The sequence below is a fragment of the Kogia breviceps genome, chromosome 12, assembly GCF_026419965.1.
Source record: "Kogia breviceps isolate mKogBre1 chromosome 12, mKogBre1 haplotype 1, whole genome shotgun sequence".
Classification (NCBI taxonomy): Eukaryota; Metazoa; Chordata; class Mammalia; order Artiodactyla; family Physeteridae; genus Kogia; species Kogia breviceps.
The window spans coordinates 92,747,769-92,773,633 of NC_081321.1; the positions used below are offsets into that span (position 1 = coordinate 92,747,769).

A 25,865-nucleotide genomic window follows, 5' to 3' on the forward strand; every position below is an offset into this window, starting at 1 on the left:
TGTCCCAGGAGATCCCCAGCCCGCCCCTGCCAGCCTGCAGTTCTCTGATGCCTCTGATCTCCACCTGCCCGGCCCGGACACGTGCACGCACTCACGCCCGCATACACACGTGCACTGCCCCCGCGTCTCCAGCCCCAACAATGACAACAGCATAACATTTACACGGCACCTAACACTAGCTATTTTCAATGCTTTAACCTCTCAACAATGCTTGGGGGGCAGGTGGTAGAGTCACCGCATTCTACAGATGAGGAAACTGAGTCCCAGAGAGACGAGTGGGATTTGCACCAGAAGCCTGGCTCCAAAGCCTGTGCTCTCACCCCTAACCTCCCTGTTATCTCGCTCCCCCTCTAAGCACGCAGCCCCTCTAAATCCCCCCCAGGAGCATCTCTGGCTCCTGAGGCCACAGCTGCAGAGCTGGGCCCATTGGAAATATGGTCTTGCAGCTCAGGAAGGGGCCCAGACCCTGCATTTCTCACGTTCTCCCCGGGGATTCCAGCCCCACTTGGAGGCCCTTAGGGAATACTGGCTCTAGCTGAGGGAAGCGTCCTCGGGGATTGGAGGGGTGTCCTGGGGTCCGGGGGTGCCCAGGCTGATGTCTTCCTGTCTACAGCCGCATGGCCCAGAAGGAGAAGGAGCTGAGCATCGGACGCAAGAAATTCAACATGGATCCCGTGAAGGTAGGCAGTGCAGAGGCCGAGTCAGGGGGCCTGGAGAGCTGCATGCTGGGTCCCCCCACGATGTCCTCTTCTTCCCCTCAGCTGACACAATTACCCACTTTACAAATGAGGAAACTGAAGCCCTGCCCGGCTCAGCATCTCATCCTGTGCCCCACGCCTGTTACGGCTGGGGGCTCCGCCACCCAACAGCATAGTAGCCCCGGGGCACGGGGTCGGAGCCAGGAGGATGGGGTGGGGTCTGTGATGTCTCTCCCCACTCTCTGTGAGTTGGACTTTGGGCAGTGGGGCCCTTAAACTCTGGGGCTCAGTCTCCAGAAGTGTCTTCCAGCCCCTCAGCTGGGGGAGCCAGTCCTGGAACGCTGGCACGGAGCCCTGAGCGCTCAGGGCTCAGCTACACTCTAACCCCACCCCCACCAGCCTCAGAGCACCCCCAGTCCCCACCCCTCGCCCAGCCAGGTGGCCCTGGGCTCCTTTCCTGTAGGAGCCGGGACAGGAGGAAGCCACAAGTTGACACACAGAGGTGGGATCAGGGAAGCCAAGGGGTCCCTGGAAATTTCCTGCTCTCGCTTAGAAGGCTGCCGCTTCCCCATCACAGGCCTCCCGTGTCCCAGTGGCACAGCAATCAACCCCTGCCCCCATCCACACGGACCACACAGACCACACACGCACACACACGCGCACACGCGCGCTAACTCACTTCCTACCTGATCCTGCCTGAGCGCCCCGCAGGGAGGGGCCACTGAGGGGTCCCCTGGGCCATCTGCCTGTCACTCAGAGCCCTCCACAACCTGTCCCCCCTCTCCCAGTAGCCTCTTCTCCAAAAGGAATAGGGACTCGAAGGTATCATCACGGAAAACCAGACACAACCCCTCAAACTCCTAAAATTAGATGACAGACTTCGAGTGCCTGGGGTGTGGGGAGAGACGTCTGAGATATTGTCAAATCAGAAAATCGGGTGAGGCACACTCCCGTTTTCACACAGAAAAGGGAGGAGAGGACCACCAGGGATACTGTCTACCTCCGAGTGGTAGCACTGAGCAATTTCCTCTCCTTTTGACTGAGCAGTTTTTTTCTAATTTTTACACAATGGACAAAGATTACTTGTAAGAAAAAATGAAACACTATGTTTAAATAATATGAATTTTAAGGGGGACACAAGGAAGGCCTGAATCATTCAATCTTAAAATTATAAATTCATAGAATCATCGAAGCATATCATCAAAGAGTATCAGACTGAAGAGCACCCTGCGGCATGAACCTGGTTCATGGCAGGAACCCCATCTCTCTTTGCACATCTCTGCTGATGGGGAACTCACCACCTTACAAAGGCAACTTCTATCAAGGAGGGGACATAACTTCCCAGAACAAGCTGTGCCAATGCCAGATTGCCAGGCCCAGGGCTCTGGCCACGGGGGCTGCCTCCCTCCCTCCTCCCAGGCCAGCTGCTGGGTGGGGCTACTCACGGGCTCTGTGTACCACCTCCAGGGCGTCCAGTATCTCATTGAGCACAAGCTGCTGACCCCCGATGTCCAGGATATCGCCCAGTTCTTGTACAAGGGCGAGGGCCTCAACAAGACGGCCATCGGCACCTACCTGGGGGAGAGGTAAGGAGGGCGGGGCCTTAGGGAGGCAGAGAATGAGGCTGTGCAGGTGTGCACAGGTGTGGGTGAGGGGATTGTGTGTGCAGGTAAGTAAGGGAATGAGTCATGTTAGGAAAGTCATAACTCCTGGGGTTCAGCGGCCTAACTGATCACACCCCTCCAGACCCTGAACCAAGGCCTGCCTGCCTGCCTTCATTCCTTCCTTCACTCATTTAGAAAACAAGTAGACATTTTTAGTACCTACCGTGTACCAGGCAGCGTTCCAAGCCCTGGATTTACACCAGTGAACAAGACAGACAAAATTCCTGGTCGGGGGGGCAGGCAGGGGGGTTAAACTGGGAGTATGGGATTAACAGATGCACACAGCCATATATAATAGATAAACAACAAGGATTTACTGTGTAGCACAGGGAACTATGTTCAATATCCTGTGATAAACTATAATGGAAAAGAATTGAAAAAAAGAATACAGATATATACATATATATGTATAACCGAATCACTTTGCTGTGCACCTGAAACTAACACTGTTGTAAATCAACTATACTTCAGTTTAAAAAAAAAAAAAAAAACTACTGGGAATTCCCTGGATGTCCAGTGGTTAGGACTCGGCACTTTCACTTCCACGGGCCTGGGTTCAACCCTGATCGGGGAACTAAGAGCCCGCAAGTCACACAGCATGGCCAAAAACAAAACCAAAACAAAATCCAAAAACTCCTGCCCTCAAGGAGGTACGTTCGAACGGGGAAGACAGATCCCAAAATATGTAAAATAAGTTAGAAAATTATAAGTTCTTTGGAATACAAACAAAGCAGGGAAGGGAGATGAGAAAGTTCTGGGAACCATGCGTCAGAGGCTGTGACTTTAAATAGTGTGGACACAAAGCGTCTCACAGAGAAGGTGAAATTTGACTGAAATTTAAAGGAGGTGAGCAGTGTAGCTCTGGGGGAAGAGCATTTCAGGCAGAGGGAACAGTGCGTGCAAAGGCCCTGGGGCAGAAGCCTGCTTAAAGAACAGCAGGCCAGTGAGACTGGAAGAGAGAGGAAGGGAGAAAGTAGTAGGTGACAAGGCGGGGGTCCCTGAGAGGGTTCTGGGCAGAGGAGTGGTCTGAAGGGACCCTTCTGGCTGCTGGGTGGCAGATAGACTACAGGGGACAGGCGTGGAGCTGGGCCAGCAAGCCAGGAACCCTTCCCCCAGGCTCCCCAGAGGACACTCTCCTTCTCCTAAGCAAGCAGGGAACCCAGGTGGCAAGAAGGGCAGCGCTTTCTGATTTCAGATCTGGGAAGGGGAAGGAAATGGGGGTGGGCATTTTCTCTTGATTTTACAGATGTGGACACTGGGGCTCGGGGAGGTCAAGTGGCTTGTGTGGGGTCACCCAGGAAGGAAGTGGCAGAGGAAGGATTTGACTCAGGGCAGGTGGCTCTGAAACCAGAGCTCCCCTCCAGGGTGAGGACAGTGCTGGTGAGCCGTCAGGGGCGGGGGGGTGGGGGGGGCGTCTGCCGTGTGTGGGAGGACATGGACGTGCACACGGGGGCGGGGGGGACAGTGATGTGGGCTCAGACAGATGTGAACAGACCAGATGGTGGCTGGATTCAGAAGGAGGACATCTCTCCCCTCCTTGGCCTCCCGCACCTCAACAGCCCCCAGGAGGTGGGTGCCAGCAAATGCCCGAGTGTGTCCCGCCCTCCCTCCTGCCTCCTCTCCAGGGACCCCATCAACCTGCAGGTCCTCCAGGCCTTCGTAGATTGCCACGAGTTCGCCAACCTCAACCTTGTCCAGGCCCTCAGGTGAGTGGCCCAGGGGTCGGGGGCCTGACCCTCGAGGGTGGCACGGCAGGAAGGGTTGGGGCATCACCATCCACATGGATAACAGCACAAACAAAGCAGAAGGAGAAAGAATGAATAAATGAGGGAACTCCCTGGCGGTCCAGTGGTTAGGACTCAGCGCCTTCATTGCTGAGGGCCCGGAAACTAAAATCCTGCAAGCTGCGTGGTGCGGCCAAACAAAAATTTTTTAATTAATAAGTAAATAAACCTAATTAATGACATTATCCCCCACATAGAGCTGAGGTTAGATGAGATAATAGGTGTGGACTGCCTGGATCAGCACTTGGCTCGTTACTTACTACTACTACTATTATTATTTTGCATCATTATTATAATAATATTTAATCATAACCATTATTACTATTATGATGCCATTCCCATACCACTGCTTTTTGGATTAGGGCTTGTTTTACTTATTTCATTAATGCAGCTTAGTGTGTACTGCATTTATTATTACTTATTATTTTCTAATTAGGATATTATTATTGCTACTCATTTTTACAACAATGGGAGGCATTACAGTATATGCGTTAGGAGCACAAGCTCTGGAGCCAGACTGCTCAGTTCATATAATATCTCTGCTACTCACCCCTTGGGAAAGTCACACACACACACACCAAAAAAAAAAAAAAAAAAACTCTCCGTGCCTCAGTTTCTTCATCTGTAAAATGTGGATACTAACAGTACCAACCTCATAGGGTGGTGAGGAATAAATGAGAAAATGCTTAGAATTGGTCCACTGTAAGTGCTTAGTAAGTCTTGCTGCTGCAGATGATGCCTGGCAAATCAGCTCCTGAGTGGGGCCATTTGTTCTGGGCTTTGATGGATGATTAGGAGTTTGCTAGGCAGAGAAGGAAGAAGCCACCACCATCTAAGCAATGTGGCCTTCCCTCTAACTCCCATGCTTTTTAAAGGAGAGGGGTAGGTTGGGAGTCTCCAACATTCATTTGTTCATTTATTCACCTGTTCACTCTTTCACTCATTCAGCTAGCCTTTACTGAGCAGTTGCTGGCTGTCCCAGCTCACCAGGAGATGTGAGAGGAGTAGGCACTGCCCTTGCCCTTGGGGAACTTAGTTGGAAGCTGTGGAAATCATTCAGTTCTAAGAAAGGGATGCCCAGCCAAGGGAAGACACTCCCCCAGGGTCCCACAGTCAAATCCCAGGGCCCAGTGGCCAGGCGGGGAGGGGCCTCAGAACCCAGGAATCCACAGGGCTAAGGTGGACTGGGCCGCAAATGGTGCTGGGTCTCAGATGGGCAGGGGGGTGTGCCCGCTCAGCTCCTGTATTCTAGAAGAAAAAGCATTTCTGGGATCCCTCCTGCAGTCTGGGTGCTCAGAGGAACAAATTCCACTGAGGCCCCGCCCACCACCATGAGCCTAGATGACAGGTGCAGAGTCTCTCATTTACAGGATAAAGAGACTAAGCCTGGGAGACACAGAGCAGCTTATGGGGTGGGGGGATGGGGACCCCCCTGAGCCCCCTCTGAGAGCCTCCCCCACCTCCACGGCCCATGGTTTTGTTCTTCCCCCAGACAATTCCTGTGGAGCTTCCGACTGCCAGGCGAGGCCCAGAAGATCGACCGCATGATGGAGACCTTTGCCACCCGATACTGCCTCTGCAACCCAGGTGTCTTCCAATCCACAGGTGCCAGTGTGGGAGGGGACCCTGCCAGACACAAATCTGCCTTCCGAGTCACCTCGGCCTCTCTACCCCCTCAGGTCTCTCCCAAGCACCCAGACCCTGGGAGCCCAGATCCCCTCATGAACCCCTCACTGAGTGCCAACTCCGTGCCAGGCCCTCTGCTGGGTGCTTGTCAGGCAGAGCTGCCTCAGGGCATGATCCTTGGGAGAGAAGGCAGGAAATAATGACACAGGGTGCTAAGTGCCTCATCTGAGGGCAGGGATGGGAGACTCAGCGTGTCCAGGCTGGCTTCCCAGAGGTCCTGAGGCCTGAACGGGGTTTTGAAGGATGAATAGGAGTTCTCCAGGAGGTCAAGGGGAGAAATGGCCTTCTGGGCAGGAGTTCTAGCCTGAGCAAAGGCACAGAAGCATGAAACAGCCTGAGCAGGACGCAGGACGCAAAGAGGTATAGGAAGATATCAGCAAAGCTCAGTCCTCTACATCCCCCAACATGGTGGGCGAAAAGTCATCATGGCAGGCTTGTCCTGGCCTCTTCTCTGGGTCTGAAGATACCATAGCAATAACCAAGTCCACACATTGAGCACTCCCCACGTGCTAAGTGCTTTCCGCATGCAAAGTCATGTAATCCTTACATCCACTCTACAAGGTCATCCGTGTTCTCAGCACTGCAGAACGCAGACTCCGAGAAGCGAAGGGAGCTTTTCAGTAGTATATCCATGGGCAAGTCCTACAGAGCATTTGCCCGCCTTGTAGTTATAGAGAAATTAGGGATTTGCTTGTTTGTTATCTGTCAGCCCCACAAGTCTAAAGGTCTCACAAGGATGGAGACCACACAGATTTTTTCACTAGTGAATCCCCATTCTGTAGCACTTAGGAGGTACACAATAAATATTTGTAGGAAGGAAGGAATTTTAAAGCACCAGATTTGAATCACAGTCTCACTACTTAATTTTGTGACCTTGGACATGTAACTCACTCTCCCTGTGTCTCAGTTTCCTAATCTGTAAAATGGGGGTGGTAACAGTGCCTACCTCATAGTGTTGTGAAGGGCTGTAAAGAGCTTAGCACAGGGCAAGCACCAACATTAGTGCCACGGCGACCAGAGGTAGAATCACCGATGTTCTAGAACATGAAGCTACTTCAAAGTTAAACCTGCTAATATTGCAGGTGGGGAAGCTGAGGCTCCGGAAACTCGGGTACTTTCCAAGGTCAACCAGAGAGTTGGGGACACAGCTGGACTTCCCTGGCTCTGGACCCAGGGCATTAAAACATCATAGAGTAGTGATCGCCTCCTTTCCAAACGCTCAGCTCAGCCCAGCCTCACTCCAGAGCACATGAAAGTCTGAATAATGGAACGGGAGCGCGGCTCCGGGAGCCCCACAATGCTAATAAGATTACCAAGTGGCTCGTGACGAAGCCCTGAACAGTGCTGCCAACAATAAGCATCCTCTGAGTTCCAAGAAGGCAGAGAACAGAGTGGGCCGGGGAGCTGGAAGGGCTCGGTGGGGAGGAGGGCTGGAGCTGGAGCCGGAAGAGCGGGCGGGTTTAAGTGGGTAGAAAGGGAAGAGGAGGGGGTGCCTGGCAGGGGGCCCAGCAAGAGCAGAAGTACCAGGGTGGGAACTGACAACTGAAGCTTGTTTGGAGCCCCATGAGAGTGGGAGGCGTGGCCAGGTCTCAAATGCCAAGCCGGGAGGACATTGAAACGGCCCATTCTTGGCCCCTAGAAGGGATTGGGCCAGGGGAGGGGGCAGGGGCCAGGGCCAAGACTGTGACCGCTGTCCTGTCCGTCCCGCAGACACCTGCTACGTCCTGTCCTTCTCCATCATCATGCTCAACACCAGCCTCCACAACCCCAACGTCCGGGACAGGCCACCCTTCGAGCGCTTTGTGTCCATGAACCGTGGCATCAATGATGGCAGTGACCTGCCTGAGAGTCAGCTGCGGGTAAGAGGGGTGTGGCCCCACCCAGTCCCGTCCCCAGGCCTCCGGGAGGAGCCTCTCCTTAGGTCCACGGCCCAAGAGGGGCTCCTCTAAGATAGGCCGCTCCAGGAGAGGGCGCTGCTGAGATGGCCCTCCCAGGTTGGTAACTGTCTGGAGAGGGACCATCACAAAAGATGTTGATCCCGAGAAGGGCTTTCCCAAGTGGGCCCATCTTAAGAAGGAGGTCCAAGACTGAACACCCAGGAGGTCCTCCCAGACCTCAGCCTTTGGGGAACTCTGGGCACCCATCATTCACACCTTCCAGAAAGGGTGCCTCACGCAGCCTAGGTCTATTTTTTGGAATCCCAGATTCTTAGACTCGCAGTGGGTCAGGGCTGAAAATCCCCAGACCCTGCTCAAACCCCTCCCTCTTTCAGAGAGGAAGGAACAGGTAGGTCTTCCACAGGCTACACATCAGTTCGAGAGTCGAGCAGAACCCAGGCCTCCCATCCCCTCCTCAAACAGCCCCACCCCTGCTACACTGCACCGAGACCTGTGCCTGGCACGGGGCACCCAGCGATGAGTAAACCCACGTTCAGGGTCTGGTGGGAGGATGATACACATGTGAATTATAACCCTGCGTGATTCATGCTGCACTGACCGTAGGAGACACAGCTATGGAGACACAGAGGACACTATTATCACTCTCCCGGGAGCAGGGGAAGGGTGCCATCCTGGAAGACTCCACAGAGGAGGTGACTTTTGAACTGGGCCTTGAACGTTGAGTGGGAGTTTGCCCAGAGGAGAAGCAGGGAAAGGACATTCCAGGAAGAGGAACTGGCCAGCACCTGACCTGGTTGGGAAAGGGAGGGGCATCCAGAGTGGCCAGCTGGACACATACAGACAGCGATGGGCACCGAGGTTGGGCCAGAGAGACCATAGCTTCGCACGACAGCCTCAGGAGTTTGCCTGCTTCCTATGGGCAAAGCGGAGCCAGGAGCTGTTTTAGAAACATAGGAGTGAGATTCAAAGCCTGCCTCTGCAAAAATGAATTGACGATTCATTTCTAGGACCAGAGACGCCCCAGAGCTCAATAGAGCTTCAGTTCCCTCCAGGTCAGGGCACGGCAGGAGGGGAGGAGACGGTGTGAACCCCACCCTGGCAGCTGAGCACCCTGTGTACCTCGGACAGCAGAAGTCTGGTCAGTGGGGGGAGAGCCTGAGTCTGGAGCGATTCTGGTGCCCCTCGGTGTTTGAGAACAGCCTCGCCCTTAGCCCACCCCCCTCCTTGGTCCCCAGAGACAGTTTATCCTGGTGGTTGGGGGGCACGACATAAAATGAGGGCTTGAGAGTAGGTTAGAGCTCAGGTCAAGTCCCATCTCCCCGTTGGCCTGCTGGGTGACCTTAAATAATGACTCACCCTCTTGGAGTCACCATTTCCTCAACCAGGAGAACAGGGATAATGATACCTGCGTCACAGAGCTGCCCTGAGTAGTAATTTTTTAAAATGTAAAGGGCACAGCCCATGCCAGGTACATAGCACAAGCTCTAAGTGGTAGCTTAGGTCGCCATTAAGAGTAATTAATAATAATTTAAAATCCCCAGCCCTTAGTAAAATGCCTAAAACGTGAAACGCATTTGAAAACTGGTAACGCATCTCATTGGGGTACTTGGGGCAGGATGTTGGGCGCACCTTGTCCAGCAGGTAATGGGTTAATGACATGCCAGCACCAGTCCTGTTGGATCTCCCAGGTGCCACTTTATTGCTTCAGCCCCCAAAGAGCCTCCTTCAGCAGCTCCCTCCTTAGGTATTTTTCCCAATTCAAGCCTTTTGTTAATAACAATGCACTGCATTTGTATAGAGCTTGTAACTTTCTTCTCCTAGGGCTTTCCGGTCTATTATCTCAATTTAGCTTCAAGCTCTTCCTGGGAGGTCTAGGAAGGGTTTATTATCCTCCTTGGCAGCCGAGAGGGGCAGGCACTGAGCAGGGAAAAGAACAGAGCGTTGGAGTCACAGCCACATCCAAGTCCTGGCTCCCCCATTTTCAAGTTGTGTGACTTTAGGTAAGTGGCTTGACCTCTCTGAGCTCCCGGTTTATAGGATTAGTGTAGGTAAGCTTATAGGATTAGTAAGGTATTTAGCACAGCACCTATGTCGTTGGACTGGCTAGTTAATCCAGAAGCTTCCCAGGACACAAAGTGAACCACACTGGCCTGGTCCTTGCTCTTCAAGGCTTTCACAGGAAGCTGCTCAGGACCGGGGGTCCTCTTGCTTTCTCCTTGGGTCTCATCTTCCCCATGCGTAAAGCAAGGACTCGGCTTTAAGCACCTTCAGGTATTCAGTTTGCAGCTTTGCAGAAGGATCCTCCAGGACACGTAACATTTTTAAGTGACCCGATTTATGAAATTAAATTGACACAGATACACCACCTAAAGAGAGGTCACCCCGTGACCATGAGGGTGCGCAGCTGGGAAAGGCTTCAAAGAGGTGCATGATGGGAGCTGGGGCTCAGGCATGTTGAGCGGGTCTCGCCCTGGCCACCCTGATGGGGACGGGGTGAGTGCCCAAGAAACTCAGCCCAAAGGTACAGGGTGTAGACTCGGAAGATGGGAGATCAAATCCCAGCTCTGCCCTTATGGTTGTGTGCCCTTGAGTGTTGGCCTCAGTTTCTCCATCTGCAAAGTGGGCTGGTGACACTGACCTCACATTGTTCTCCTGAGAAGCAGACAAAGCACTTAAAGCACCTGGCACCACTCACCTTGACAGGGTTGCCCAGAGAGGGAGCCAGGGTGGAGGAGGGGAAGAAGCAGAGAGGATAGAAGGAGGGCTTGTCCACTCTCCAGTGTCACAGGTGGAGAAACCGAGGTCCGGGCAAGGGAACAGTCTCCCAGTTCAGGGCATCTTCTGCTGCAGGCAAGGCCAGACCTCCTGGGTTCCTGTCCAGGTGTCTCCATCAGAACTGACCATATACTGGGCCCGTTAAGTCATCTCGACAACCTTAGGCCCCACGTTCCATCCCCAGTTTACAGCGAAGGAAACTGAGCTCCAACAGAGGTAGCTGGCCAAGGGTCGCAGTCTGTGAGGAGTCCACATTCAAACCCATGTCTGTCTGACTCCAAAGCCCTTCCCTCTGCAGAGACCAGAAAGCAAGATTAGGGGATGGAGATCTTGGCCCGTGTTTCCCAGCTTCCAGTTCCTTCCTGGCTGGAGGAATCTCAGCTCATATCATGGAAAAGATGGGGGATTGATGGTTGGCTTCAGGCTCGGCTAGATCAAGTTGCTCAGTGAGGTCAGAAGAGCGCAGTCTGGTCTCTCCATCTCTGAGCAACCTCCTCTTCCAAGTCGGCTTCCCTCTTAATTAGGCTTTCCCCAAGTTGCAGCAAAGATGGCCTGGGCGGCTCCAGGCTTCCATCTTGCTTCATACTTTAAACTAGAGTCCCAGAATTAAGGCTTATTGAATTAAGGCTTATTGACTGACATGGGTCACAGGTCCCTCTCTGAACCCGTCGCTGTGACCAGTAAGGATGAAATGCTCTGATTAGCCAGATGGGAGTCATTCACAGTCTCCTGGAGCCTGGGGGCGTGGCAGGTGGGCAGTGAGTGTCAACCCCCCGGAGCAACCTGGACAGAAAGTCCAAGTGCAAGGATGTTTTATTACAGGGGGCGGGGACGGGGGAGCCTGGGCTTTACAAGGTACAGGAAATGTGGGTGAACTGAGCTGTTTCCCTTGTGGGGGCGGAATGTGTAGGCTGTATGGTGCCTGCCACAGCTGCCATGGGGCTCCCTGTGGGTGTCATGAAGGATGAGGCCCTCTCTGTCCCCCGCTCACCTCCTTGGGCCTTCAGAATATTTGTCTGTGCTGCCAGCTTCGCTGACAAGACCTTGCTACCACAGACCTTGTTCAGCCGGCCACCGCCACTTGGGGAATCCCAGGGCCAGGCTGGGCCAGGGCAGGAGGGGTAAAGCGGGGCTTCCCGGCTGCTTTAGGGATGCAGGGGCTCCAAACAGAGAAAGTGGTCCCCGCCCTTCCCCACCCACCCCCACCACAGCCAGCGGGGCCCACTCCATCAAACCCAGGAAAACCTGCTGCCAGCCGGCACTCTCCTCCCCGCATCTCTTACCCCTCCACCACCCCTAAGCTCCTGGATCAGAAAAGACCTTTAAAGACCAAAAAACACCATTTCTAAAACTTTGGGGAATCGAACAGTACTTGGGAAAATTTTCATTTAAAATTTCGAGGGAAAAAATAAATAAAATTTCGAGGAAACCATCTGAACAGCAGCACAGACAACTGCAACAGAAGGAAATGATTTCATTATCTCAACGATAGAGACCCAGCATCCTGTCTGGTTTTAGTCCGCAGAATTAGACAATTGAGATTGTTTTTTCCAAACACTCGGAAATCTGGGCAGGTTGTCTATGGAACGCAGCGCCCCACGGCAGGGGGTTCAAAACACACAGGGGTGATCTGTTGCCAACATCCGCATCTCCCGCAGGGAGGTCTTAGCCCTGGCTTGCATACTTCCAGTGACAAGGAACTCATTACCCTACAAGGTTGCTCCTTCCATATTTCAGCAGCTCCAACTTCTAGAAAGTCCTCCATAGAGAACTAAAATCTGCTTTCTGAGAAATTCCTACCTCCCAGAACAGGTCTCTGGCCTCTGCCTAGGAGAGGGGGCTTTAAGAGCCTAGGTCAGCATCCCACCTTGAGTCACAACATGGGCAGCCAATCTCCAACTCCCTAGCAGGTCCTCTGTGTCCCCCAACCCACGGTACACCTGGAAGTCTAGCTACTGCACCTAAAAGGAGACCCCTTCCCCCTTAGATGTTGTCCAAAGAGGCCCTGAATCTGGCTGCTGTGCCCCAGAATGTATGTGTGTGTGTGTGTGTGTGTGTGCGCGCGCGCGCGCGCACACTGGTGAACATGTGTGTGCATTTACACATCCCAGCCAAGCATCCTGTCTCCAGCACTCTCAGACGTGGGGGTGATGGACCCTGACTCACTCATCTGACCCTTAAGAGCAGTGCTGGGTGGTCAGGGTGCAGGTGGGGGCTTCTCCTCATCATCATCTTCCCCTCGACTTGGGGGCAGGGAGGGGCTCTGGCCCCAGTGTAGCCCATTTACTGTCCCTAGAACACTGGGGGTCAGCATTGTCCAGCTTTCAGCTGAAGACAGAGCAGCTCAGAGAGCTTGAGGGATGTGCCCAGGGCCACAGAGTCATCCAGTGACCGAGCTGGGATTTCAACCCAGGTGGCCTGACGCTGAGCAGGCGCTCTTGTTCCGCCCCCTGTTCTCCTGCCACTGGCTGGGATTCCGGCGGGAAGGTGGGGGATGGGAACCATCAGCCGCTGGGTCAGCAGACAGTTGCTAACCTGCTTTAGGCCAGGCCCTGGGGGAGGCTCTGGGGTTATGACACCCAGGCCTTTCCTGGAGGAGCTCCCCACCTACTTGGGGAAGTCAACCTCAGCAAGCAAACTGACAGCAAAATACTGGCAGCGAGGGGACCATGGGTGAGGCAGCCAGCACGGTCTCTCTGCCGGGCTCAGCCCACCCGCTCCATTCTACAATAGCACAGGGGGAGGCGTGACGTGGGGTTGGGGACAGGGGTGCACCACTGGGCCTGGGGGGACCGGGGAGGGTTTCCCCAAGAAAGCCAGGGACCAAGGAGGAGCTAACAGGAGGGGAAAGGGTTTGCCCAGAGGGCCAGTGAGCTGCCCGAGGCCACACAGGCTGGACCCAGGCCCTGGACTGGGCTGAATGTCACAGCGGGTCTTTCCCTCCCTTCTCTCGGGGCAGAACCTCTTCGACAGCATCAAGAGTGAGCCCTTCTCCATCCCCGAGGACGATGGCAATGACCTCACTCACACCTTCTTCAACCCCGACCGCGAGGGCTGGCTGCTCAAGCTGGGTGAGAACGCGCTCATGCGCGCTGCGGGACATGCACCCACGTGCCTCCACACTCACGCACTTGACATGCAGCCTCGGGGGGTGCAGTCAGGTCAGCCCCAGGTCTCCTGACTCCTGGAGCAGCAGCCTGCCCATCCCATCCGTCCATCTGTCCGTCCTGGGGATGAGGGGACAGTGTGGGAGGGGAACGATAAGCAAGAAGTGGGGACGGGAAGCTGACTGATTCATAGATAAACGTTTCAACCGCAGGTCACTCTTCCTGAAGCGATTCTGAGGAAGCCCAGACCCAGTGAGGTTAGGGCATCTGCCCAGGGCCACACAGCCAGCCAGTGGCGGGTTTTAGTGGGCAGAGGGCTGGGTGTCCTTGAAAGACAGAGGGAGGGAGTGTGACAGGATGTGGCTCGGGGAGCCTCCCCTCAATGGGACCAGGGGACACGGAGGGCCCCGGGCCTGCACAGGGGAGCTGTGGCGGCTGCCACAGCCGCAGCGGCTGGAGGATCTGGCAGGGGAGCTGCAGGGCCCGGCAGTATGCTCCCGCCACCCCCACACACTCACGGGCGCCGCCCCAGCAGGGGCAGCCCAGCCAGGCACAGTGGTCTTCCAGGGCAGGGGAGGACGGACGCCTCGTGTTGGAGCAGGGGCCCTGGCCTGGGGTGCCCATCCAAGCCCTCCATCTTTCCAGACCCACCTCCCAGTTGCCCCCCCCTGCAGACTGCAGCCTCCTTTCTTGCCCAACTGACTGTCCTCAGTCCCGGGGAAGCTCTAAGTCACAGATCGCAGCTCCTCCACCCATCCTCAGCCTGAGCTTCCACAGCGGCAAAATGGGGAGAATCATCCCTGGGACAGTTAAATGTGTGGGAAGCCGAGCATTTGGGCTCTGGGGCTGGGACACTGGGGTTCGAATCCCAGCTCTGCGGCCAGACCTCGAGCAGATGACTTAGCCTCTCTGCACCTCGGTCTCCTCGTCTGTATAATGGGGTTAATAATGGTCCCCTCCTCATAGGTGGTTATAGGGATTAGTAAGTGGAAGTTTTTTGAAATCTCTAGAACATTGCCTGGCAAATGAAAGATGAAAGGCTTAGCATAGTGCCAAGCAGGGAGCGGGCCAAGGCATGAACGGAGGGGTGAGGGCAGCAGGAAGGTGCAGGGAATGACCAGCCTGCCCCAGGGCCTGACCATGGACGAGCCTGGATCAGGAAGCTCAGGGGCAGCGCGGGGGTGATAGAGAGCCACGCGGGTTTTAAGTCAGGAAGGGCTAGATAAGGGGGAAGGTGCAGGCAGGCAAGGGGTTGGGGGCTTGCTGCTCAGGTGGAGGCCCAGAGGACAGCGTCTGAGGCCCTGCTCTTCCGTGGAGGGAAGTGCTGGTGGCCCAGGGCAGAGGAAGGCTGACTGACTCCGCCATTGGCTTTCGCAGGCGGCCGCGTGAAGACGTGGAAACGACGCTGGTTCATCCTGACAGACAGCTGCCTCTACTACTTTGAGTTCACCACTGTGAGCCTTACCCTGCCCTGCCCCTCCCCACAAACCCTTTCCAGACTCCCACTAAGCGGTCCATTGACAGAGCTTGGGGCCCCTTGAGATCTTTCAGACCTCCTCCATACCCATTTTACAGATGGGGAAAACTGAGCTACAAAGAAGGGAAGGGGCTGGGCCAAGGTGCAAGGCAGAGCCAGGGCTTTAAGTCAGGCCTCCTGACTCCCAGCTGGGGCTCTTCCCGTGCTGCTCCCCTGCCCTCCCCAGGGCTGCACAGAGTCGGGGGAGATGGGCACACTCCTCTCTGGGTCTAGGGAGCCCCCAAGGTCACTCCCTGCCCTTGGCTTTGAAGCTCCATTTGCAGGTCCTGACCTTGTCTCCCGTTCCCCTGCAGGACAAGGAGCCCCGGGGAATCATACCCCTTGAGAACCTCTCAGTGCAGAAGGTGGATGACCCCAAGAAGCCAGTAGGTATTGGTGTGGAGGCCCGAGGCCAGAGTGGCTGCGGGAACTTCCAAAACAGGGTGGGAGGAGAGGGCGCGCGGCTCAGCGTTGCCTCAGTCTCCCTCCTGGGGCCGTGGAGCCTGGGGGCAGGTCAATGGCATCAAGAGGGCCTGGCCTCGCTGACTCTCAGAGCCTGCTCCTGACACTGGCTCAGGGATGTTCAGTGAGTCTCTGCTCATTTCTGAGCCTCAGTTTCCCCATCTGTCATCTGGGGATTTTAAGAAGAATCATGGATTTAGGTCGAGCCAGGCACGTACTAAGTTCTCAACGTGAGGAGCTGCAGCTTCTGCCCCTTTGCCTCTCACAGGAAGGCCCGGAGGCCGGGTATGTCCTGTCGCTCATCCAAGCGCCGGCCTTGCCCAAGTGTCTAGGCTTCTCTGCGCCTCCCGGAGAGCCCAGTATAGCAGCCCTTTCCTCCCACCCCTGCCCTGTCTTCACCTGGCCACTTCCCCCACAGTTCTGCCTGGAGCTCTACAACCCCAGCTGCCGGGGCCAGAAGATAAAGGCCTGCAAGACAGACGGCGACGGCAAAGTGGTAGAGGGCAAGCACGAGTCCTACCGGATCTCAGCCTCCAGCGCTGAGGAGCGAGACCAGTGGATCGAGGCCATTCGGTACTGGGTGGCCAGACTGGTGGGGAGGTGTTTCCCATCACCTTCCAGAAGCGCCTGCTTCTCTTGCAGCCCTGTTTCCTGTCTGTAAAGAGGGCTAACTCTAGAATCTCCCTCCTATTTCTGGCATGCAAATCCCTTCCACACGTATTCTGTGAGCAGCCCCTCTGGGCCGGCACAGTGCCAGGTCCAGGACACAGGGGAGAGAGGCACCGCCTTCATAGTGATGGTGGAGGATCACGGGAGGTGTTGCATGTAAAGCTCTTTGCCCAGCGCCTGTTAGCATCAGGACCCAAAGTGGCCCTGGAAAGACCTGATGGAGGTGGAGAGGAGGCCTTTCTAGGTGGAACAAGCAGTGCAGGCAAAAACCAGAGGGCACGTCCGGCCAAAGCCACGCTCACCTCCATTTTACAGATGAGGACTGAGGCCCAGAGAGGGGAGGAACTTGCCCAGGGCCACACAGCCAGTGGGGCAGAGCCGGTCGGCAAGCAGTTCTGCTGGTTCCACCGGGGCTCTTGTCACCTCCTTCTGAGAGTCTGATGGGAGTCTGGGGAGGGGTCCAAAGACATTTGGGGGCAGAATTCCCAAGGCTCTCAGGCCTCAGCCTCACCCCCTCCGGCCCCGCCCGTGGGACTCTGGGTTAGGCCAGTCGAAGCTGGACACACCCTGGCTTGGTCCTTGCTGGGGTCATCTGGCTTTTCCCCTGAGGCAGGGCAGACCGACCCCTCCCTGGGATATGAGACTCTTTAAGTCAGCCTGCCCAGCCCTGAAATCTTTTCACCTACTCTCACTCCAGAGCCAGCATCACCCGTGTCCCCTTCTACGACCTGGTCTCTGCTCGGAAGAAGAAGATTGCCAGCAAGCAGTGAGCTTCCTGGGAGGTGGTGCCGGCTTCCTGGGAACCCCGTGACGTGTGGTACCTGGAGACCTACCTCCCACCCCAGAACACCCTTTCCTGGCCCGCAGACATCCTCCCTCAACCCCCTTCACTTCAAGCTGACAGCAGAGGGGAGGAAGGGCTCAAGAAAGAGGGTGGGTGGGAACCACCGAGGGCTCAAAGCCCGACCATGAGGCCTCTGGCCCTGGACACCCAGGAAAGGCCCCGCCCCAGCCCCAAGTCCACCGCAGTAAGGGGCGAGGAAAGGAGCCCAGAACCCGGCACCCCGCCCTCTCTCTGGGGCTCAGTCTCCTCTCCTGTCAGATGTCTCCTTGCCCTCTGAAATGCTGTCAGCCCTCGGAGCAGGAGGGGCCTGCATGTTGCCACCCTCCGCCATGGTGAGGCCTCCCCTTCTGCTCAGGGGGTTTCTCGGCCAGCCCCTCCCCCATCCTCAGCTGGGGCTTGGCCTTCCCTGCCCAAGGGACACGCGTACACATCTCACACCCACCGACAAGACCTCTGGGAGACCCGAGAGCACTGGACTAGAAGGCCTGATGCCACAGTCTCAGTCCCAGCTCTGTCTCCAACTTGTTGTGTGCCCTCGTCCAAGTCACCCTCCTTCTCTGGTTCCTGGAAAACTGCGGTGTTTGGAGAGAAATGTCTTGGCCCTTCTGGCTCTGTGCACCACCCCCACTGCAACCTCCAACCTGCCAGCAATGGCCCTAGGTAGGTCCCAGCAGGGTGTGAGCTGGCCACCTCCCTCCTCTGAGACTGCTTCCTCTCGGTGGAAGGACAGGATTGGACTGGGTCTCCCAAGGAGCTTCCGGCTGGAGATGTCTGCACCAGAGCTGGAGGGGGCTCTGGACTGAAGGCTGTGGGAGGCAGAGAGCAGAGTGGGCTCCATCTTCAAGGATGTGCATCTTAGAGAAGGGGCGGGTGGGACCCCTTAAAACAATGGCAGACAGCATCCCAGACAGAGGTACTCAGGGGGAACGGGCGGTACGATCAAGAAGTCAAGAAGAGAGCTTTGTGAGCTGTGGTTACCAAGAGGGCTGCCTGGAGGCAGCGGCCATGCCAGTGAGTGACACAGAAGCTTGTAGCAGAGTCTCAGCTACAGCTTCCCTGCTGGACCACCGCCCCGGCTCCCGTGGTGCTGAGCACGGTCCCAGCATCCTGAGATCCTCTGGAGTAGCACCATCACGAGTGGAACTGACTTCCCAGCCCACAGGCAGGCAGCTCTCCAGGGAGATTCCTGCCTCTTCTCAGTAGCACTTCTCACCCCATAGCACAGGCCCTGGGGGTGTCCCTGGAGGGAAGTTCCCCGGCAGGAAAGCAGGAGATGGGGTTACCTCTGCGCCACTCCCAGCCTGCGTGGGCAAGCCGGAGCAAGGTGGATTCCCCCGGGGAAGGGAGGCAACCTCTCCTCCCCTCCGCCTCCCACACACATGCACACTCTCCAGGACGTCAGGATAGAGTAGCTGCCTTGCAGTGGTGAAACCCCTGTCTCCGGAGGTGTGCAAGAACCTGGTAATGATACTGCACTGAGGAGGATCTGGTTGGGCATCTGCAAGATAGAAGCCTTACAGGACGTTTGAGGTCTTCCACAGACTCCATGTCAGCCTGGGAGCTGAGCACCACCTCTGCTGCCTCATTTGGCCCCTGAAGGGGCAGCCAGGAGTCATGGGCTCTGAGGTTCTCTCCTGCCACTGGTTATACACTGGCTGTGTGATCTTAGTCCACTTCCTTCCCCTCTCTGGTCCTCAGCTTCCCCCGCCCCCATCATTGAGAGGGTGGAATGGGGGATTTTCTGGGCATGAGTGACTGTTCTGGGAATCTCTCAGAATAGAGAATAAAGCTCATGATTCAACTCGTGAGTGGCGCTCTGTCCTGCCTGTGACTACATCTCCCATCCTTGAGCCCATCCTGCCCCTTCACCATCCCTTTCCCAGCCGGAGTGCAGGAGGACCAGACAGGGAAGAGTGGACACTCGAAGGACCCTGGACCCTCATCCTCTGGGCACTAGGGCTGCCACCTGGGCAGATCTCCAGGGGCTGGATTTGTGTCAGGGGTCCCTCAGAGCATGGGCAGGAGTGCACTGGTTCTGCCAAGGCGGGGGGAAAGCAAAAGAACTTTCCAATAGTCTGCGCTGTCTAAAGAGAGAAAGGGGGCTTCCCTGGTGGCACAGTGGTTGGGAGTCCGCCTGCTGATGCAGGGGACACGGGTTCGTGCCCCGGTCCGGGAAGATCCCACATGCTGCGGAGCGGCTACACCCGTGAGCCATGGCCGCTGAGCCTGCGCTCCGCAACGGGAGAGGCCACAACAGTGAGAGGCCCGCATACAGCAAATAAATAAAAAAATAAATAAAATTTAAAAAGAGAAAGAATGCTGCTCAGGAGATAGGTAATAGGCTCCCTGTCTGCAGAAGGATGCAAGTACAGATTGGCTCCAACGATCACTTTGGGGTGTCTTAGAGGGACTTGAATTTGGTCATCTTCATTTATTTGTACTTTCCACAATGTTTATTAAGGACCAACAGTGTTTCAGGCACTGGTGGAACAAGACAGAATCCCTGTCCGCACGGAGCTCACATTTTGGTGGTCCTGAATTCTAGGAGTCTAGGCAGCACCGCAGCACCCTGGGATGTGTAAGGTACTGAGGTGGCCCCTACACCGTAACCCAGCCCCCTGTTGAGTCCCTCCTTGAAGACCTTAAGGTGTCAGACTGATCAACATGCTTCCATTTGGCTCAGGCTTATGGAGCACCTACTATGTACCCGGTTCCACACACAGAACCAGAGATCCAAAGATGATCAAGGTAAAGCCCTTGCCCTCAAACGGGGAAGACACGTGCAAACGAGCAGCGACAGCCCAAGCCAACACTTGCCTGTTATGCAGAGTGGAGCACAGTAGCTGGTGGACGGCTGGGCTGGGCTGGCCGGAGAGGCAATCCAAGGGGCTTCACAAAGGAGCTTGTGCTTGAGGGTCGGCTATGAGGTGGAAGGAAAGACACACACTTGATACTGCAGTGAGCTCACCTCATGTCTGCTCCTCCCCACCACGCACACACTGACTGCAAATTCCTCACATGCCAGACTGTCCCTGCTCGGTGCCTGGCACACAGGAGGTTGCACGATAATTCCTGGTTAGACTGAAGTCAACTGAAAAGGCCCTCTGGGGCTCCACATCAGGAGATGCAAATATCTGGAGGCGCGGGGAACTGTGGGAACGGTGGTGCGGGGCGGGGGGCGGGGGGGAGGACGTGGGGGGCGTGGCTAGAGAGGCGGGCAGGGCCGCATCGCAATCTGGTCCGGCTCTGTCTTGCTGGCCCAGGACTGCCCTGCTCCCGTGGCCTCTGCCCACCTTCCCACCCTTCTGCCACTCTTCACTCTGGGCAGCAGGGGGCTCCCACCACCCGTGGATGAGAGGTTCCACGACTCAGCCAGACCGGAGATGGGATCGGCTGCCCCTTTCAGGGATGAGGCCTCAGCCCAGAGTAGAGCCTTGAACTGGGCCTTCTGGAGAGGGATGCACCTGGTCGACTAGGACCTGCGAGCTTGAGCAGGCCCAGATACCCATGGGCACAGATAAGCATGGGCCTCCCCTCTCCCCTCATGCCAGGCACAGTCAGCCCTGCTCAGCCTAGGAGTCGGGATACCCGGGGCTCTGGCCTTCTGGCTGTGGGACCCTGAACTAGTAGCTTACCCCCTCTAGATGTGATCTTCCTCCTTGAAGGGTTCTGACTAGTGAGTTCTAGGGCACAAACCTTTAGTGGGGACTTCTCTGTGCAAGGGAGTCTCAGACATGGGTACCAGGCAGCCCCTGCCCTGGGATGGATTGAGACCGTTGTGTGTGGCAGGGTGGGTGGCAAGTGAGAAGGTACCACAAAAGCCGCGTACTGTAATAGGCCACAGGGGGGCAGTAGTGAGGCCATACGGAGGCCCTGGGTTCAAGGCCCAACTCTACCCTGGGTCTTAAGCAAGTTTCCTAAGCATTCTGAGCCTCAGATTTCCCATCTATAAAATGATAATGATAGAATATGTGCAAAATACTTAGAACAGTGTTGAGTACCTACTCAGGGTTAAATGCTACTATTATTATCCATCACAAGGCAAACTAGGTACATGCTTTTATGGAGATACAAAAGAGGCTGGACCACTGAAAGAGGAAAGATTCGGCGGGGGTTGGGGGGGTCGTAGATCTGGGTAGGCTTCTTGGCAGAGGTGCCCATGAAAGGTAAGATAAATGGAGGCCTGGCTCTTCCAGCCAGGAGGAGCCAAAACAAGGATGCTTGATAAGGCAATGTATTTCTGGAACTCCCTTGAGCCCCCAAAACAAGCCCCCAAAGCAAGAGGAAGAAAGGTTGAGGGGGGCTGGGCCCTGCCAGGGGCTGAGCTATGTGCAGGATGCCGTAGTCCCTTGTGTCTCCAAGGCCATCGCGCCCCTTGTCATGAAGCTCTGGCTGGGGATCCAGTAACATGGCTGCTGAACTAGGCCATCACAGAAGCTTGGCACTGGATGGCCTGGGGTGGAGCAGGAGGGGGCAAGGGGGACCGCTGCCCAGGGCCTGGGAAGTCGGGGCGCTTCCGGCCTGGAAGCACAGAGCTGGCCCTGGGACCCTGTGCCCAGATGCCCAGGGCCAGGAAATGGGGGGCAGGCAGCCAGGAGTCGAGCGGCAGGTGTGAGACCTGGAGAAATTGATTTATTAGAGACGGTGAAAGGAGCTAAATATGTTTGCCAGCTCAGCGATGACTCAGGCGCTCCCCAGGGGTCCACAAAGTGTGAGCATCAAAGAATCAAAAACAGGCCTCCTCCCACCCGGGCTCTGCCAGCCTGGAGCCGTCCTCCGGCAATGGAAGGACCACTCCAACTGTCCTGAGAGCCTGGTCCTCAAGGGGCAGCAGAGACCTAGCCACTCCAGCCATCATCCCCTGCCTGCCCCCCACCCCACCAAACCTCCCCAGAATGGCTGAAGAGCGAAACTTCAGAGTGAGACAGATCTGGGTCGAAGTCCTGGCCTGGCCCCAAATTGCTGCGTGACCTTAGACAAGTGGCTGACCCTCTCTGGTCCCACATTCACCAGGGAGGACAGATGCCCACCAAGCCAGGGCCCTTCCTCCCTCTCCCTGTCTGGCAGTGTCATTCCTACCTCATTTGGCTTCTTCCAGACAGCTGTGAGCACAGGCTCCTCGGCCTGAAATCTACCAACTTCCCTCCAGGAGACAAGCCAGATTCCACAGGGCCTCATTTCCAGAGAACATGCTCTTCTGGTACCAGGTTCCAGGCTGGTACTGGGCTCCAGGAGAAACAAGAATGAATCAGAGTCAGAGGCCGGAGGCAAGACAGACAGAGGAGGGAGGAATGATCTCCTTGCGGGGCAAAGGGCTGGGGGTTGCAGTAGGGGTGTGGGAAGGGGGCCTGTGGCGCCTGGGAGGACCAGTGGAAGAGGGGCTGTCGGGGGTGAGGAGGGACGTCTGCCAGGCAGCTGGGGCGACATGGCAAGGACTGTGCAGGGAAATGCCTGGGGCCCTCACACAGCAGCGTGGCACGGCTGGGGAGCGGTGAACTGTTCACTGGGCACAGAGGGGACCTGTGCCTAGAACAGCAGCAGTTGGAGTTGAATAGAAGCTGGGACCAGGCTGGCCAGCGAGCAGTTAGACTCTATCTGGATTGGGAAGGGGAAGAGGTCACAGCAGGAGACGGGCGGGGCTGGAGGCTGTTTGCAGATAGTCCTTCTGGCTCCCTAGCCTGAGGCTGCCAGGCTCAAGGGAGTGTGAGATTTGATTCTGCTGCTGGACTCCAAGGCCCACAAGCCCGCTCCTTCTCCCCATCTCTCTGCTTTCTTCATGAGGAAACTGAGGCTCACAGAGGTCAAAGGACATGTGCTAAGGGGTCACCCACCACAGAGGCTCCACGAGGAAGACAGAGGCAGAAGGTACCAACATTTATTGAGCATCCTTCATCTCATCTATCCTCCCAGTAGCCCATGAGGGAGACAGGATTATTCCCATTTAACAGATGAGGATGTGGAGGCTCAGTGAGTTTGTGACTTGCCCAGAGTTACATGGCCAGGAAGCAGTATGTGATCAACTCGTTTTTGTTGAGCTGTTGAGGCCAGGAGGAGCCAAGAACCTGCAGGGAGTTTCCAGCAGAAGTGGAGGATTAATCCATGACCTTTACAATCCCCTTGATCTCTTGAAACTAAAGCTTAACTCTCTTCTCTTCCTGTTTCCTCCAAACGATTTTCATTTAATAAAATGAAAGAGCCCAGAAAGGACCCAGCTTTGACCCAAAGAAATTATTTTTTGAATAAAATATCCTCTATTAAAAAATAATAAAACAGGGCTTCCCTGGTGGCGCAGTGGTTGGGAGTCCGCCTGCCGATGCAGGGGACACGGGTTCGTGCCCCCATCCAGGAGGATCCTGCATGCCGCGGAGCGGCTGGACCCGTGAGCCGTGGCTGCTGAGCCTGCGCGTCCAGAGCCTGTGCTCCGCAGTGGGAGGGGCCACAACAGTGAGAGGCCCACGTACTGCAAAAAAAAAAAAAACTTAGATCAAGAGTTCTTCTACCTGAGGATATGGGGAGGGGGAAGGGTGGGCTGTGATGAAGTGGGAGAGTGGCAGGGACATATATACACTACCAAATGTAAATTAGATAGCTAGTGGGAAGCTACAGCATAGCACAGGGAGATCACCTCTGTGCTTTGTGACCACCTAGAGGGGTGGGATAGGGAGGGTGGGAGAGAGGGTGATGCAAGAGGGAAGAGATATGGGAACATATGTATATGTATAACTGATTCACTTTGTTGTAAAGGAAAAACTAACACACTATTGTAAAACAGTTATACTCCAATAAAGATGTTTAAAAAAAAAAAAAAAAAAGAGTTCTTCTACCTGATATCGTAAACATTTCAGATTATTTCCAGCACACCTATACACTCTATCTGTTACATCTCTGCAACGCTTCTACTGCACAGACAAGTTTGTAACAAGTCCTTAACACCATGGAATCGATATTTCCCCATGTGTACCAGTCTGCACAGGCTAGTTTATGCTGTGGTAACAAATAACCCCCAGATCTCAGCAGCTTCACACATAAGAGTTTACGCCTTGCTCACACTGTATGTTCAGTGGGGTGTTGGACAGGGGCCTCTGTTTATCACAGTCACTCAGGAACCCGGGCTGGGGAGGTGCCATCCTGACACAGGCCACTGGGTGTACTGTCCGGACACGTTATCACTTCTGCTCACATTTCATTGGCCAAAGCAAGTCACATGGCCACCTAACTTCAAGGAGCCAGAGAGTTACCCTTCTACCACCTGCTTATCAAGTAGGGAGAATAGAAATACTTGGACTGCAGCACTAATGCCCATTGTAATTAGGATGACCGATTGTCCTCACTTGTCAGGACCAAGGGCTTTCCTGGAATGCACTCTCAGAGACATAACTGAGAAAGTCCAGGGCAAACCAGAATGAGCTGTTCACCCTCCCTGTACCATGTTATATATTCTTCACAGACTCATTTCTCAATGACTGCACAACAGTCCATCTAGCAGATGAGTCATGGTTTTCCTCCCTAATCCCCTATTGTTGGAGACTTAGACTGTTTCCAGTTTTACACGTTTATAAATCCACTGTCTTAATAGCTTCATGAATAAAACCTTGTCCATATAGCTTCTCAGAAGTGCAGCTACTGGCCATTTTTCAGTCTCAGAATACCCGCCGTCCCTTCGTATTTCAAAAGAGTTTGGAACAACACAACTTGCCTTCTACAGCAGAAGCGAGATCCACTCCTGAACGCTCACCCCGAGCCCTGAGCAATCATTCTCCAATCTTAGCAGCAGAATCCCCTGGAGGGCTTGTTGAAACAGACTGCTGGGCCCCACCCCCAGAGTTTCTGATTCGGTAGTACTGAGGTGGGCCCAAGAATTTGTGTTTCTAACAAGTTCCCAGGTGTTGGATGATGCTGGTCTGGGACCACACTTTTGAGAACCACTGGCCTAGTGGTTTAATGCCCCTGCTTTATAATTTGACAGGTGATTCTGCTCAACTACTCACCAGCTGTGTAACCTTGGGCAAACTGCGTAACTGATCTCTCTCAGCCTCAGTGGCCTCATCTGTGAATTGGAGCCATTGTGAGGATGAGTGCAGCTAACATTTGGAGAGCTCTTAAACGCGTGTCACAAGAGCTCAGTTAAAGATAGTTACAGTTTTTCAGCGGGAGATTAAATAACTTCATGTTTTAAAATATTTGTTAATTTGAATAGAATTGCATTTATTAAAGTTTTCGTGCCTTTTATGTCTCTGGGTGGGAATGATTTTTTTTTTCTATGCGGTTATGAAGCATTTGTATTTCCTTTTCAATATGAATCATCGGCTCCTGTCCTTTGCCCACAGGTTTCCCTGTCTTTCCTCGTGGTCTGCCCAAGCTCGTTAGAGAGCAAAGATAACAGATAGACCCCATGGCTGGTCTTGTTTGCTACAAAAATTTTCCAGGGTTGCTGCCTGCCTTTCTACTGAGGTCATTTTTCTGGTCATTTTACAGAGTGGTCAAATCCATCTGACTTTTCCACTTTTATTCCCTCTATCACTTTTAAGCTGAGATTGTCTCCCTTCCCCAGAATGTGAAAAAATATATAAAGGAATTGGATTTCAAATGATGGGATTTGGTGTGCCCTGACAGGTGGGGGTGGGGGTGGGGAGTGGGGAGAGGGTGCCCTCCTGGCTCATCTCACACCCTCTCTCAGAGTACTGGGTACATGCAGAAACCCAGGGCCTCTCAGCACTGCCCACCACGCCGCACCCTCAGCTCTGCCCCAGACACAGCCACGC

At 54.9% G+C, this 25,865-nt stretch overlaps 1 protein-coding gene across 3 annotated transcripts in view; it reads left to right on the forward strand.

Moving 5' to 3' along the window:
• The window catches only part of CYTH4 (cytohesin 4), a 30,507-nt gene extending 11,597 nt beyond the window's left edge, over window positions 1-18,910 (forward strand). For 2 of the 3 annotated variants that reach the window (XM_059082303.2, XM_067010160.1), the window contains 10 exons: window positions 614-680; window positions 2,166-2,284; window positions 3,988-4,068; window positions 5,639-5,751; window positions 7,543-7,691; window positions 13,465-13,576; window positions 14,990-15,066; window positions 15,443-15,514; window positions 16,009-16,163; window positions 16,957-18,910. In XM_059082303.2, the coding sequence (XP_058938286.2) occupies window positions 614-680; window positions 2,166-2,284; window positions 3,988-4,068; window positions 5,639-5,751; window positions 7,543-7,691; window positions 13,465-13,576; window positions 14,990-15,066; window positions 15,443-15,514; window positions 16,009-16,163; window positions 16,957-17,029 (1,018 nt within the window). In that variant the 3' untranslated portion in view covers window positions 17,030-18,910. Of the gene's footprint in view, window positions 1-613; window positions 681-2,165; window positions 2,285-3,987; window positions 4,069-5,638; window positions 5,752-7,542; window positions 7,692-13,464; window positions 13,577-14,989; window positions 15,067-15,442; window positions 15,519-16,008; window positions 16,164-16,956 lie in introns of all 3 variants that reach the window. The other variant, XM_067010159.1, reaches the window with a different exon arrangement.
• Window positions 18,911-25,865: the final 6,955 nt, after the last annotated feature.